The following is a 13,172-nucleotide window of genomic DNA, read 5'->3' on the forward strand; positions in this document are numbered from 1 at the left end:
GGGGGGAGGGGGGAGGGGGGAAGAAGTGCTCCCCCAGGACCCTGGAAGAATATGATGCAAAAGTCCATCAGCAGAGTGGAGAGAAAGACTTCAATGAAGAGAAGGGCGATAACAAGCAGCATTTTTTCTCAGAGTCTAGGCTCTCAGCCACGGGAATGGCAGGTTGAACCTACAGACCAACAGTGACTGCTGGTGAACTCAAGAGTTCTCCATGGAGAAACGCACCAATGGAATGGAATAGTGGATGCAGCAGGATGCAGGAGCTGGTGAGTTATTTGGGTTCAGACATCACCCACGAGAGGGAAGCTTGACAGTAGCCACCTTAGAGAGGAACCAAATGAGCTCGGAACTCAGAACAGCTACGGGCAACTCCAGTGTCTTGGAGCAGGTGCCAAGTTCAAGTCATCAGGAGGCCAGGGAGTGGAGTTCAAGCTGGCAGGAGTCACATAAATAGGAATCCCGATTCCAGCCTCATAGCCAGACACTGGCCTAAACTTCAGTGGAACTACAGGGGCAGTGTGGGATTATCCACTACCCCACCATAATGCTGTGGCTGGCTTTCTGAGATTAATTAATTCAGCTCTGGACTCTTTGCTCATGCTGCCTACCAATGACAGCAGAGACAAACCTTTAATTGGACTTTTTTTTCTTTTCTTTTTTTCCCCTTTCTGGTTCTTGTTTCGCTTTTTTTCTTGATTGTCTCAACAATTTCTAGTTTTTTGTTGTTATTCTTCTCTTCTGTTATTTCTTCCTTTTCTCTTTCCCACCTGCCTTCATTAGTCTCCTAAAGTTTGTCCTCCAGCCTTGCTGCTGATCTCTTCCTCTTATGTTTCTGTTTTTTTCCCCACTACCCCTTTTAAAACTTCTCCCCTAAGGGTAAAACTGCCATATTAAGGTTATATTTACTGCACAAAGTTTTCATATACTGTCTAGGTTTTTCTATGTAACCACAAATCTAGCTCATACGGTTAAAGGAAACAAATTAATAGTTACCACAGTTTGTCATTTTCTAGGCCGTACTTGATGCTATTGTTGTTGACTGCACTATTTTAGCCATGATGATATAACTGCTAATCTGTACAGTACTCTGAAAAAAGAGACAAAAGAGGATATCAGAAAATGGAAAGATATCTCTTGTTCTTGGGGAGGAAGAATCAATATACTAAAAATGGCCATTCTTCCAAAATTTTCTAGATTTAATGCAAACCCGATAAAAATTCCAACCACATAGGGCTCAGTGGCACCACACCTGCCTCACAAAAGCAAGGTCCTGAATTCAATCCTCAGTACTGGGGAAAAAAAAAAAAAATCCAATAGCATATCTCAAAGGATTAGAGAAAACAATCCTAAAGTTCGTTTGGACCAGAAAAGACCTAGAATAGCAAAGACAATTTCAAGCAACAAAGGCAATGAAAGAGGCACCACAATCCCTGACTTGAAATTATACTACAAAGCAACTGTGATAAAAGCAGCATGGTAATAGAACAAATAAACAAACAAACAAAAAACAGACCTGAGGCTTAGTAAAACAGATTAGAAGATGCAGAAACAACTCCAGACATACTGGGCCACTTCATCTTTGACAAAGGAGCCAAACACTTTCACTAGAAGAAAGATAGTGTCTTTAGTAAATGGTGCTGGAAAAATTGGCCTTCTTGCCAAAAATTAAAACTAGATCTATATCTTTCACCATGCTAAAATTCTGAGAGTCACACTAAACTTAAATTGAAATGGATCAAATATCTAAATATTAAAACAGAAACATTAAGTCTGCTGGAAGAAAGAATAGGTAAAACTCGGAAAGACTTTAGTATAGGAAAGACTTTATGAACAAAATTCCGATCACACAGGACCTATTACAAAGAATCAACAACTGGGATCTCATCTTATTTATTTACTTTTTTGTACCGGGGATTGAACTCGGGACCTTGCACTTGTGAGGCAGGCAGGGGAACCACTAAACTAAATCCCCCAGCCCCTGGCATCTCATCTTATTAAAAACCTTTAGGATGCCAGGGATTTATTTAGCCCAGTGATTCTGCCGTCTGCCTTGCAAGCGAAAGGTCCCAAGTTTGATTCCTGGTACCAAAAAAAAAAAAAAAAAAAAGGGCTGGAGATTTAGTTCAGTGGTGCAGCCACCTGCCTCACAAGCACAAGGACCTGAGTTAGATCCGCGGTACCAAACAAAAACAAGCTTTAGGCCTGGGAATTTAGCTCAGTGGCACCACACCTGCCTAGCAAGCATGAGGTACTGAGTTCAATACCCAGTACCAAAAAAAACAAAAAAACAAAAAAACAAAGGCTTTTGCACAGCAAGAGAAACCACCAACAGAATGAAGGGACAACCCATTGGGGGAAAACATATAAAGAATTTAGAAAAATCAGACCCCCCCAAATTTAAAGACCCAATCCAAAATCAAATGAAGTAGAAATGGCAAATAAATATATGAAGAAATGTTTAGCAGCACTGGTCATTAGAGAGATGCAGATTAAAGCAATGCTGAGATTCCATGTCACTCCAGAAAGAATGGCTCTTATGAAGAAATCAACCAATAACAAATGCTGGCAGGGTTGAGGGGAAAAATGAATCCTTCTCCAGTTGGTGGGAGTGTAGACTGGTGCAACCACTGTGGAAATCAGTGTGATTCCTCAAAAAACTAAAAATATAGATTCTATTCTATTCGACCCAGCTATTCCTCTTCTTGATATCTTCCTGACAGAATTAAGGGCATTATACCAGGATTTAGTTCAGTGGTTCCGCTGCCTGCCTTGCAAGCACAAGGACCCCAGTTTGATCCCCAGTACCAAAAAACAAACAAAGAAACAAAACAAAACAAAAAGCAAATGCATTATACCAAGGCAGGCATGGTGGCACACGCCTATAATCCCAGCACTTGGGAGGCTGAGGCAGGAGGATCGCTGTGAGTTCGAGACCAGCCTGAGCTACAGAGTGAGTTGCAGGTCAGTCTCAACTACATAGTGAGACCCTGTCTCAAAAAACCAAAGGAAAAAAAAATCATTATACCACAGTGATTATGCACACCCATGTTTATAGCGGCACAGTTTGTAACAGCTAAATCTTAGAAACAGCCCAAACAACTATCAAGTGACTAATAAACAATATGGTATTTTTATATAATAGAGTATTACTCTGCCATAAAGAAGGATGCACTTGAGACATTTATAGCTAAATGGATGCACCTTGAGACTATATTCTCAAGTGAAGGACACACATGTTTAAACACCACACATTGTTTCTCTGGTGTGAAAAACTGAATGTGGAAATAAGGACTGAGATGTATCACAGATGTTGGGAAATGGGAAGGAAATGTTCATATGGGAAAAGGAACAGGGAGGGGAGGGGCTAAGGAAGGAAGGGATACAAAAGAAGTGAAAATAGAAGGAAAAATGAAAACACAGCTTTTGTACATAGGGAGGGGAAGGGGCTTAAGGGGGGATGGGATGAAATAAAAGGTTATTAATTAAAAAATGAGGGGAAGAGGGATTGAAGAAGGAGAATGAGGAAAAAAAGCAATATATATCATGTACAGGTATTAATTCCCTATGATGAATGTTATCCTTATATATATCTAAAGTGTACCAATAAACGTTTTGCTAAAAAAAGAAAGAAAAGAGAAAGGAAGGAAAGAAGGAAGCAAGCAAGCAACAGGGAAGGCAGCACTTCTGGAGACCCCGGAATTTCCAGGCAAGAATTACAAATCACAAGCGTTAGGCCCCACTCACCCCTGTCATCTCCTTCCAGCACTTGCTGCAATCGCGCTGTCTCGCAGTCTAGCGTGCTGGCTAGAAACCGAAGCTTCCCGCAGAAGGCCCGGATTAGGTCCATAAATGAAGGAGACCGAACCCGACTCAACGCTCAAACCCCCGCCACTGGTTTGAATTTGTCGGCGCCGGAAGCGCCGTGGGTCTACGCAGGCGTAAGTCTTTTCTCGCGATAGCTGAAGTCTCGCGCGAAGTCGCCAAGAGGCTCGTGAATCCCGTGCTTCTGCTGGCAGGAGGGGTTTGGGCGCGCTGTGGTGCAGGGCTGGTGAGTTGCGAAGTTCCTGGGTCTATACTCTGAAGTGCGTTAGCGGGTTTCTCACCTCCCCTGGCAGGTCTGGGCGTGGGCACGGGCGTCGCACATAGAGGGGATCGGGACTGCACGCCCAGCTCTCTGCAGCCCTGTCCTGTGCACCTTTGTCGGCAGGCACCATGTTCCTTACTGTCGTCCTCCGACGCGCTCGCATCCCCGGCCGACTGACGATCGGGAAGCACCGGCGGCCGCGGTTCGTGTCTGAGCAGGCAAAGCAGAACATGATCCGCCGCCTGGAGGTGGAGGCGGAGAACCACTACTGGCTGAGCATGCCCTACATGAGCGCGGAGCAGGAAATCGGCCACGCCGCCGAGCGTCGGGCTCGGGCCTTCGAGGCCATCAAGGCAGCCCGCAAGGCCAAGTTCCCCCCGCACAGGTTCACTGCCGACCAGCTCGACCATCTCAATATTACCAGGAAGTGGGCCTGACCCTGAGCCTTGCTCTTCTACTGTATGGATAACGGGACTCCTCTGCCTACCTGAACTTGGGGACTGAAACTAATTTCTGTAAAATTGTGAATCTTTAGTGTTTTATTAAGACAAACCAACCCCACATAGGGCCCTGTAAATAGAATATCAGGGGCAGTGGAGAGTGTGAGCAGTGACCTGTTAGGTTTCTCTTTTTTGGAGCTTAATAGGAAGACATCAGGGGTTTCCAGGGTCATAAATGATAAAAAATCTTGAATGAAAGCTGCAATAAAACTGTCTATTGTGATTTCAGGTCTCAAAGTATGAGGTCGTTGATGGGAGCTTTATTGTGCAATAGTATTTTTGCAAAAATAATTGCCTAAGTTTGATCACTAGTACAAAAAAAAAAATTGCCTGAATTTAAACAAATACAAGCTTTTCAAGTTCGACATACTATTAAAAATAGCTCTTCCTGGGCCCGGGATTTAGCCTAGTGGTTCCAGCGCCTGCCTTGCAAGCATAAGGTCCTGAGTTTGATCCCCGGTACGAAAAAAAAAAAAATAGCTCTTCCTTCTAGGATCTCACGGTGGACATTTGAGTGAAATAAGTATTAGAATTGTTAACATAAAAGTGTATTTATTTTGTAATATAATGTACTGTAATATTCACCACTTGAGTATGTTTGTTTTTTTGTCAAAAGTGGTGACCCACACCTGAAGTCCCAGCATTGAAGGCCGAGGCAGGAGGACTATGGTGAGTTCAAGACCAGTCGGGGCTACATAGCAAGACCTTGTCTCAAATAAATAACCTTATTCCAGATATAATAAAGATATCCAGACACTTAGTATTACCAACTACAGCACCCTAATAGTTGGCCCTATTTTATATACAAGAAAATACTTAAGGAACTTGTCCAAAGCAGAAATATTTTTAACTGCTATACATACATTTAATAGGTAGTTGTTTTTGAGACAGAGTTTCAATGTGTATTTCAGGCTGGCTTGGAACTCTGTGTGCCCAGGCTGGCCTTGAATCTGTGGCAGTCCTCCTGCCTCAGCCTCCCAAGTGCCGGGACCACAACCATGCACCTCCATGCTGGGAGCATTTAATAGGATATTTGCAAATCGCATAGAAGGAAAAACTCCACTACCCCTAGTGAAATAATCTCCATACTGCATTTTTGGTTTTGTCTTATATACATAGATTTTGAATAGGTCATGAGATTACAGATAGATGGAATTTAGAGCCAAAAACTCTTTAACATTTAAATAATGACACCAAGTGGCTATCAAGAAAACAGACTCCAAGACTGATGTATGAGTGCCCATCTTATTTTCCAGCACTGAATTAACCAGAAATACCCTATTTTGCTAATTAGCTAATTCCCACCTTAAAATCTGCCATTAGTATGTATAGGCCCTGGTAGAGACACTATTATTATTATTCATTGCACTTAACAACAGTGCTTAGGCATTTCATAGTTGAATGTTTAACCAAACTGAACTGTTAATATTTTGTATCCTTGTTATATAAATACTTAAATGCTTTTCACTGCTCATAGAACTGTCTTGTGTATAGGGGCAATCTGATATTCTGAACTTATATTTTCATGCCAGGAGATAGTGGTAGCTCAAGCAGTTTACCACAACTGGTACTTCTGTTATTCTTATCTATATATAGGTCAGAAACCTTTGAGTTTGAAGTTTGAGAAATGATTATGGTTAATTTGAATCTCAGAAGATACTTGGGAAGCAAAATAAAATCTTGATCTTGAGAGACAAGTAGGTTTTTTTTGTTTTGTTTCATTTTTTGTTTTTGTTTTTGTTTTGAGACAGGGTCATATCATGTAGCATAGGCTGGCCTCAAACTCACAGTAATCCTGCCTCTGCCTCCCTAGTGCTGGGCTTACAGGTGTGTGCTACCACATCCTGCCCAGTAGGCATTTTATAATTTTTAAAACAATCTTCTGAAATACATATACTCAGTATACAGATGTGAAACAGAAGCTCCAAGTCCACACAGCTAAGAAACAGCAAAGGTAGAATTCAGGACTAGGTTTATCTAAAGACTTTTAATATAAGACATGAGGTAGTAAGAATAAACAACTGTAGTTGTACTCACTTTTAGCCAAGGCAATGCTGTTAAACATTTAACTTTTCTCCTTGAAAAACTCAACTGTAGCCATCACAGAGTTATTAATTTTTACTGACAAGCGAAGGCTCGTTGCCTCTCAACTCTTCATAATCACACATGTAATAAAATATAATCTCAGACTTAGGATAGTTTGATTTAAGAGTTTTTTAAGTTTTATGATGGTGCGGAATCTGCACAGTAGAAACTACTTCCAGTTTTGAATTTTGAGCTTTTCCTGGGCTAGTGATAATGTGGTACAGTCCTTTCATGATGCTGGGCATTGGCAGTAAGCTGCAACTCAGCCATCAGGTCAGCAGGGGAAACCAACACTGATACACTAAATGCTGTGGCTGGTAGGGTAGGTGATTTCGGTGTTTGTACTCTGATGGGTTTACTGAACACAATCCCATGGTAAATCAAGGTGTGTGTGTGTGTGTGTGTGTTTATGCCAACCTGTGCATTATCAACAATTTCTGGTTGAAGTTGTAATATGGCTTCTGAGCTTCCATTTGATTCAGTTGTTGAATCCAGAAAGGGCCATTTCTCAACCTTGCCTCAGCAGGGAGGAAAACTAGCAAAGTTTTAGAAGAGGCAGTGCTTTAGCAAATTCCTAGTTTGCCTGTGGTGCAAGTAGGTGGAAGAATTAGGTAGAGAACAGCCTTGTGATTGTTGAAGGAATTGCCAGTATTGGAGTATTGCTGCAGTGTAGGATTCTTGTGGGTGGGGGAGAGAAATTATAGAAGAGGCCAAAGAAGTAGGGACAAAACATGAAAAATCTTGCATAACACAGAAATGTGATTTCTATTATGTAATGGTGAGGAGCTATTGAAAATGTTTAGTGAAATAATGAAAAGTATTATGGAATATGGCTTGGTGAAGGGAGAGACTGGAAATATACTAGGTGTTGTAATCCAGCCAGGTACACTGTTGAAGTTGAAAGGGATTAAAAGGTAAAATTAACAGAAGTTGGTGAGGAATCAGATGACTCCCTAATTTTCTGGCAGTGCACAGATAGAGGGTGCACTATGATTTAGAATAATGCAGTTACCATCAGTGACTTTTTTCTTCAGTGTATTCATGTGGAAATGCCATTTGCTTTTCCTTTGTTTCAAACCAACCTAATTGTTGAATAATGCCAGAGAAACACATAATTAGAGTTACTGCTGTTTAAATTTATGACCACAAACAATCCAGAACGCAATATTGCCCAGTAATATTACCACATATATTAGCTTGCTGAGACTGTGTTGTAGTCACTTTTCTCACTGCTGGGATAAAATACCTGACACCCAAAACTTACAGAAGAGGTTTATTTTGGCTCATGGTCACAGTCCGGCTGGCTTCAAGGCAGAAATGGTACGGTGGAAGAATCTGGCAAAGGAAAGCTGCTTACATTATGGTAGCCAGGAAATTAGAGAGGAGCTGGGAGAGAGACCTATTCTTCTGGGTCCGCCCCCCAGTAGCCAGGCCCACCTAACCGCAAATCAACTGCACTCATCAGTGATGTCTATAGTGCATCCGTGACCCAGTCACTTCCCAAGTACATAAGACTTTTAGGGGACATCCAAGATCTAAACCTTAACAGGGTGCTGTACTAACACACTATAATCTGGGTGGATTAAAACAACAGAAATTTATTCCCACAGTTCTAGAGTTCTAGAAATTGAAGATGGAGGTGTGGATAGGACTGGTTTTCTCTGGGGGTAACAGGAGAACTTACAGACTACTTTTGCTTTCAGATGGCTGCCTTCTTCACATGGTTGTTCCTCTGTATGTGTATATGTCTATTGCAATGGTAGCAAACATGGCATTGAAAGCTTTAATAGGTTTGCCACAACTGGTCTACTGTCAATTTATTTCCATATTTCTACTTATATTTTTTATTTTTCCATATTTCCTCTTAAAAAAAAGACACCATCCATATTGGGTTAGGGCCTATCCTAACCCTAACCCTGTCCTAACTACCCATTTAATTACTGCCTGTAAAGATCTTATCTCCAAATTTGGTCATATTCTGATATTGGGCTTTAGAACCTTAATATACAAATTTTGGAAGATATTTATTCAGCCATACCACCATGTTTCTTTGATGTGATTTTCTATTTAAGGAGAAAACTCATCTTTCCCTCTCCAGATGCCTTCCACCTACAGGCCCTCCTCTGTTAGCACCCTCAGCTCTCAGTTTTCACTGCTAAAGTTGAAGTCATCATTGTGCATCATTTGCTGGATATATGATCTTCTCTGTTAAAGTCAAGATATATCTCTTTTCCATTTCTGTGCCATTTCTAATTTAAAATAAACATCATATAAGTTCACTTAAAATTTTTAATATGTGGGGGGATCACACCCAGGGCCTTGAATATGCAAAGCAAGCACTTTATCAATGAGCTACACCCCTAGCCCATGAACATGAAAGTATTTCCTCCCTCCCACAATTTTCATGAGATGATAGTAGAGAAGCCAGGCATAGTGGCATATGACTAGAACCCCAGAATTCTGGGAGACTGAGGAAGGATTGTCATAATTTGGTGAGACCCTGTCTCAAAATATATATATGACTGGAGATGTACTCCAGTGCAAAGTCTCTGGCTCAATTTCCAGTACTGCCAATAGTAAAAACAAAACAATAGTATTTTTACCACTCCAAAAGCACATTTTGTGCTCTAATTACAACCCTCTATAGCCATATTAGCATCTTTGTGGGGGGGAGAAAAAAGAAAAGAGCGGGGGTGGCTGGGTGTATGGCTGTATGATAGAATATATGCTTAACATGCAACAGAGTTTATACTACACAAACATACACATACACACGCACACAAACCAAGAAAGAAGAAAAACCTGGTTCCAGACAACCATTAATTTGTTTTATATGTTATTTTTTGGATTTGCATATAAATTAAATTGTAAGGTGTGTATATTTTGGTATGTGTCTTCCCTTGTGTAGGGAACAGGGAAAGGGGATATAATTAGAACTCCTGCAGTGAGTCCTGGTCTCCTGTGAGCCACGACAGCACAAGGCAAATTAATTAAGACAGAAACAAAACTTAGGCTTGAGCTTTGGGCCTGATCAATGCTGCTCTGGGCAGCAAAGATGAAAGACCCCAAGCTTGAAACAACTTTATTCAGTACCTCAGGAGTAATAGATAACTGATAACCCTAGAACAATGAGAAATTTAAGCAGATGAAGATTTTGTTGCTCCCCAGGATGTTTTCAGCTGAAGTAATCCTGCCCTGGAGCATCATAGCATCACCAGACCATTGAGATTTTAGCTGTGACCAGAGGTGAAAATGGAGCTATAGTTTTAATGTTATAAATCTCACAGTATTAACTTTTGCTTTAACAATATCTTTTAAAGAAATAAAAATAAAAACACAAAAACTGTTTTTGGTACTATGTATGGAACCCAGAACCTTGTGCATGCTAAGCATGTGTTCTACCACCAGGCCATATCTCACCCAAAATGTAATTTAAAAATATGTATTTTCCATTTCTAATGGTTTTTAAAAATAGATCTGATGCACAAAATTCATTATTTCCAAGATGAGCATGGGGGTTGCACCCTTGTCATCCCAGCACTTTGGGAGGCTGAGGCAGGAGGATGGCAAGTTCAACTCAAGCTTGGGCAATGTAAGGGATTTAGTGAGACCCTGTAGCCTAGGTTGGCCTTGAACTCTGGTGATCCTCTTCCCTCAGCCTCCCTTCCTAGTGTTGAGACTAGAGGCATGTGTGACCATGCCCAGCTAAAATAAAAATTTAGAAGGACTGGGGATATCATAGCTCTTAACTATTTAATCCAGAATACGTGATACAGAAGTACTTACTATATACTCACTGGAAAAAAATATATATCTAAGCAGTGTAAAACCGTGAGGAAACCTGAGAACAATGATGATGTCACCATGGGCCACACCACCTACCTTCCATTTCCAAACTGCAGTGGAGCATGAGAATCTTACGGAAGCCATCTGGATTCTCATGACTTTTGAAAGTAGAAAGGTGTAGCCGAATTGTTGATTCCGCCAGCGTAGACAGTGCTTACACAGAAGCTTAGGAAAGCACCTGGTATTTTCTTGTTGGGTCAAAGAAAAAGATTTTCAACCATGCCAGAGACAAAAACAAGAGTGACTCTGAACTGTTTTCAGCACCCTCTGATTGAGGAATGTCAAAACTTGATAGTATATCACTTTTTAAAAGACAGTTACCACTTCAGTGCTTACAGTAAGGAAAGAAATAGTCAGCAGATTTGACATGATCCCTTAAAAGGGCAACAATGCAGCACCCAGGAATAAAGCATGTGAAGATCCAGAAGACCAAGAATGTAGATTAATTATGTTGGATCCCTATAAAATACTTACTCATGATTCCTTTGAAAAAGCAGAACTCAGTATTTTAAGTTAGCTTAATCTGGAACTTATGAAAATTTAAGTCAGAAGCGATCTTGAGAGCTGTGCTTTGTGAAGGTCAAGATGTGATTTCAGGGTTTAGCAGAGAAGGACATATTGCACACATGAAACTTCAAGATCATCAGCTACCGTTGAAGCATTTAATTGGCCAAATTATGATTGACAAAAATCCAGGAATCACCTCAGCAGTGAATAAAATCAGTAATAGTATTGACAATTCATCACAAAATTTCAAAATGGAGTATCTGGAGAAGAAAACAAGATGCTCAAGGTTCGAGAAAACCATACTTATGAATTTGATTTTTCAAAAGTGCATTAGAATCCTCACCTTTCTATAGAACACAGCCATATCTCAGGCCTTCTCAAATCTGGGGATGTTTTATTTGATGTTTTTGGTAGGGTTGGACCCTTCACCATTCCAGCAGCAAGAAATAACTGCACTGTTTGCCATTGATCTCAATTCTGAATCCCATAAATGGCTGTTGCACAACTGTAACTTAAATAAAGTGGGCCAAAAGATGAAGGTTTTCAACTTGGATGGTAAAGACTTCCTCCAAGGACCAAAGGACAGCAATAGCTGGAACTGTCTGAAGAAAGAAAACCCTCTATCAACATCATCATGAACTTGCCAACAAAGGCTACAGAATTCCTCAGTGGGCATCTGTGCAGCATCAATTCCTTCCCAGAGTGCACTGTTACAGTTTTTCCAAAGATGTTAATTTTGCTGATGATGTGCGGCAGTGAGCTGGAACTCCAAGGTATTTCCTTGGAGGCATACAGCTCAGTTCACCCTGTAAGAAACATGGCTCCAAACAAAGAAACGCTATGCATCACCTTTCAGATCCTGGCTGCTGTACTGTACAAGAACCAGAACATCAATCTAGAGGATCATGAAGACCCACCTGTTAATCCACAGAAGACAGGCTGGGTGTGGCGGTGCACACCTGTAATCTTAGCACTCAGGAGGCTGAGGAAAGAGGATAGCCCTGAGTTCGAGAACAGACTGAAATACATAGTGACTTAAAGGCCAGCCTGAACTATGCTAGACCTTGTCTCAAAAAACCAAACTAAACAACGGTGGAAGACAGATGATGCCTTTTCAGAAGAAAAAACAGAAATTGTTTCAAATACTTAATTGGAAGTTTCTCCACCTCACTGCTATACTTCTATGTAGTACAATATAATTGTATAATTTCATAAAAATTTAATATTAAACTCAGTATTTTGCCCTGCTATCTTACCACTGTCAAATTAAAGTTTGGATGAAAACTTTATCTAAAAAAGGGCTTCTGGACAATCCTACTTCCACTTGTCCTCCTTTCCCCAAGGTAAGCAGCATTAACAATTTTATATAGCCATCTGTTTTTCTATACATTATGATTATGTACACATGTGTATAACATTTTAAAATTAGGATCACACTAAGTACTATATTCTACAACTTTAACAGCTCCTCCCACCTCAGACTCCCAAAAGTAGCTGGGAGTACAGGCACGTCATGATACCTTACAACTTTTTTCTCTCAATTCTTTCGTTAACTACATATTTTATGGAGAATTGCCCCAAAAAGGAAAAACGTATAAGAAAAGGTTCATTGTAACCCTCCTCCACTTTCCTGTTTTGGTTATCATCTTCCTAACCATAGTACAATGTCAAAACCTGGAAACTGACAGTAGTATAGTCCATAGAGCCTAATGAGGTTTTGTGATTTTTTATGTGCACTCAGTTGTGTGTGAAGTGTATGCATCTTCATCACACATATGATCATGTAACCACCACTATCAACACTCCAATCACCACAGGGCCCCCTCACTGTTTGTAAATACTCTCAACTCCCCAGTCCCTAGCAACCATTCATCTGTTCATCTCTATACTTTGGTAATTTAAAAAAGGGTAAATAATTAAAATAATTTATATTGGCTTTTTTCACACAGCACAATTTGCATTGAGATCCATGTAAATTTTTGCACATATTAATAGCTTGAACTTGGGCTGGGGATGTAGCTCAGTGGTGTGGTGCCTGCCTGGCAAGTGTAAGGTCATGAGTTCGATCCCTGGTACTGCAAAAATAAGTAAGTGGGCCAGGGATTTAGCTTAGTGACACCACTCATTGGTCCTGCGTTTGATATCCAGTA

The 13,172-nt window shown here is 40.7% G+C and overlaps 2 protein-coding genes and 1 pseudogene across 3 annotated transcripts in view; 2 read left to right on the forward strand and 1 right to left on the reverse strand.

Annotated features, from left to right (window-relative positions):
• Ska3 (spindle and kinetochore associated complex subunit 3) overlaps positions 1-3,933 on the reverse strand; it is a 35,043-nt gene extending 31,110 nt beyond the window's left edge. Inside the window, exons 1-2 of one of the 2 annotated variants that reach the window (XM_033760065.1) lie at positions 3,745-3,816; positions 994-1,087 (exon numbers count right to left, since the gene is read on the reverse strand). In XM_033760065.1, coding sequence (XP_033615956.1) covers positions 994-1,006 — 13 coding nt within the window. In that variant the 5' untranslated portion in view covers positions 1,007-1,087; positions 3,745-3,816. Of the gene's footprint in view, positions 1-993; positions 1,088-3,744 lie in introns of both variants that reach the window. The other variant, XM_010607493.3, reaches the window with a different exon arrangement.
• A 15-nt stretch (positions 3,934-3,948) lies between these two features.
• Positions 3,949-6,293, forward strand: Mrpl57 (mitochondrial ribosomal protein L57). The gene is made up of 2 exons (XM_010607492.2): positions 3,949-4,048; positions 4,208-6,293. The coding sequence occupies exon 2, from the start codon at positions 4,213-4,215 to the stop codon at positions 4,519-4,521; it is 309 nt and encodes a 102-aa protein (XP_010605794.1). The 5' UTR covers positions 3,949-4,048; positions 4,208-4,212; the 3' UTR covers positions 4,522-6,293.
• A 4,226-nt stretch (positions 6,294-10,519) lies between these two features.
• Positions 10,520-12,099, forward strand: LOC104850516 (annotated as a pseudogene).
• Positions 12,100-13,172: the final 1,073 nt, after the last annotated feature.

This window comes from Fukomys damarensis, unplaced genomic scaffold (genome assembly GCF_012274545.1).
Source record: "Fukomys damarensis isolate Sample0158 unplaced genomic scaffold, DMR_v1.0_HiC HiC_scaffold_38, whole genome shotgun sequence".
Lineage (NCBI taxonomy): Eukaryota > Metazoa > Chordata > Mammalia > Rodentia > Bathyergidae > Fukomys > Fukomys damarensis.

Excerpts from the sequence above, each read along its gene's own strand:
- Mrpl57 (XM_010607492.2), top strand. The coding sequence starts at position 4,213 with ATGTTCCTTACTGTCGTCCTCCGACGCGCTCGCATCCCCGGCCGACTG.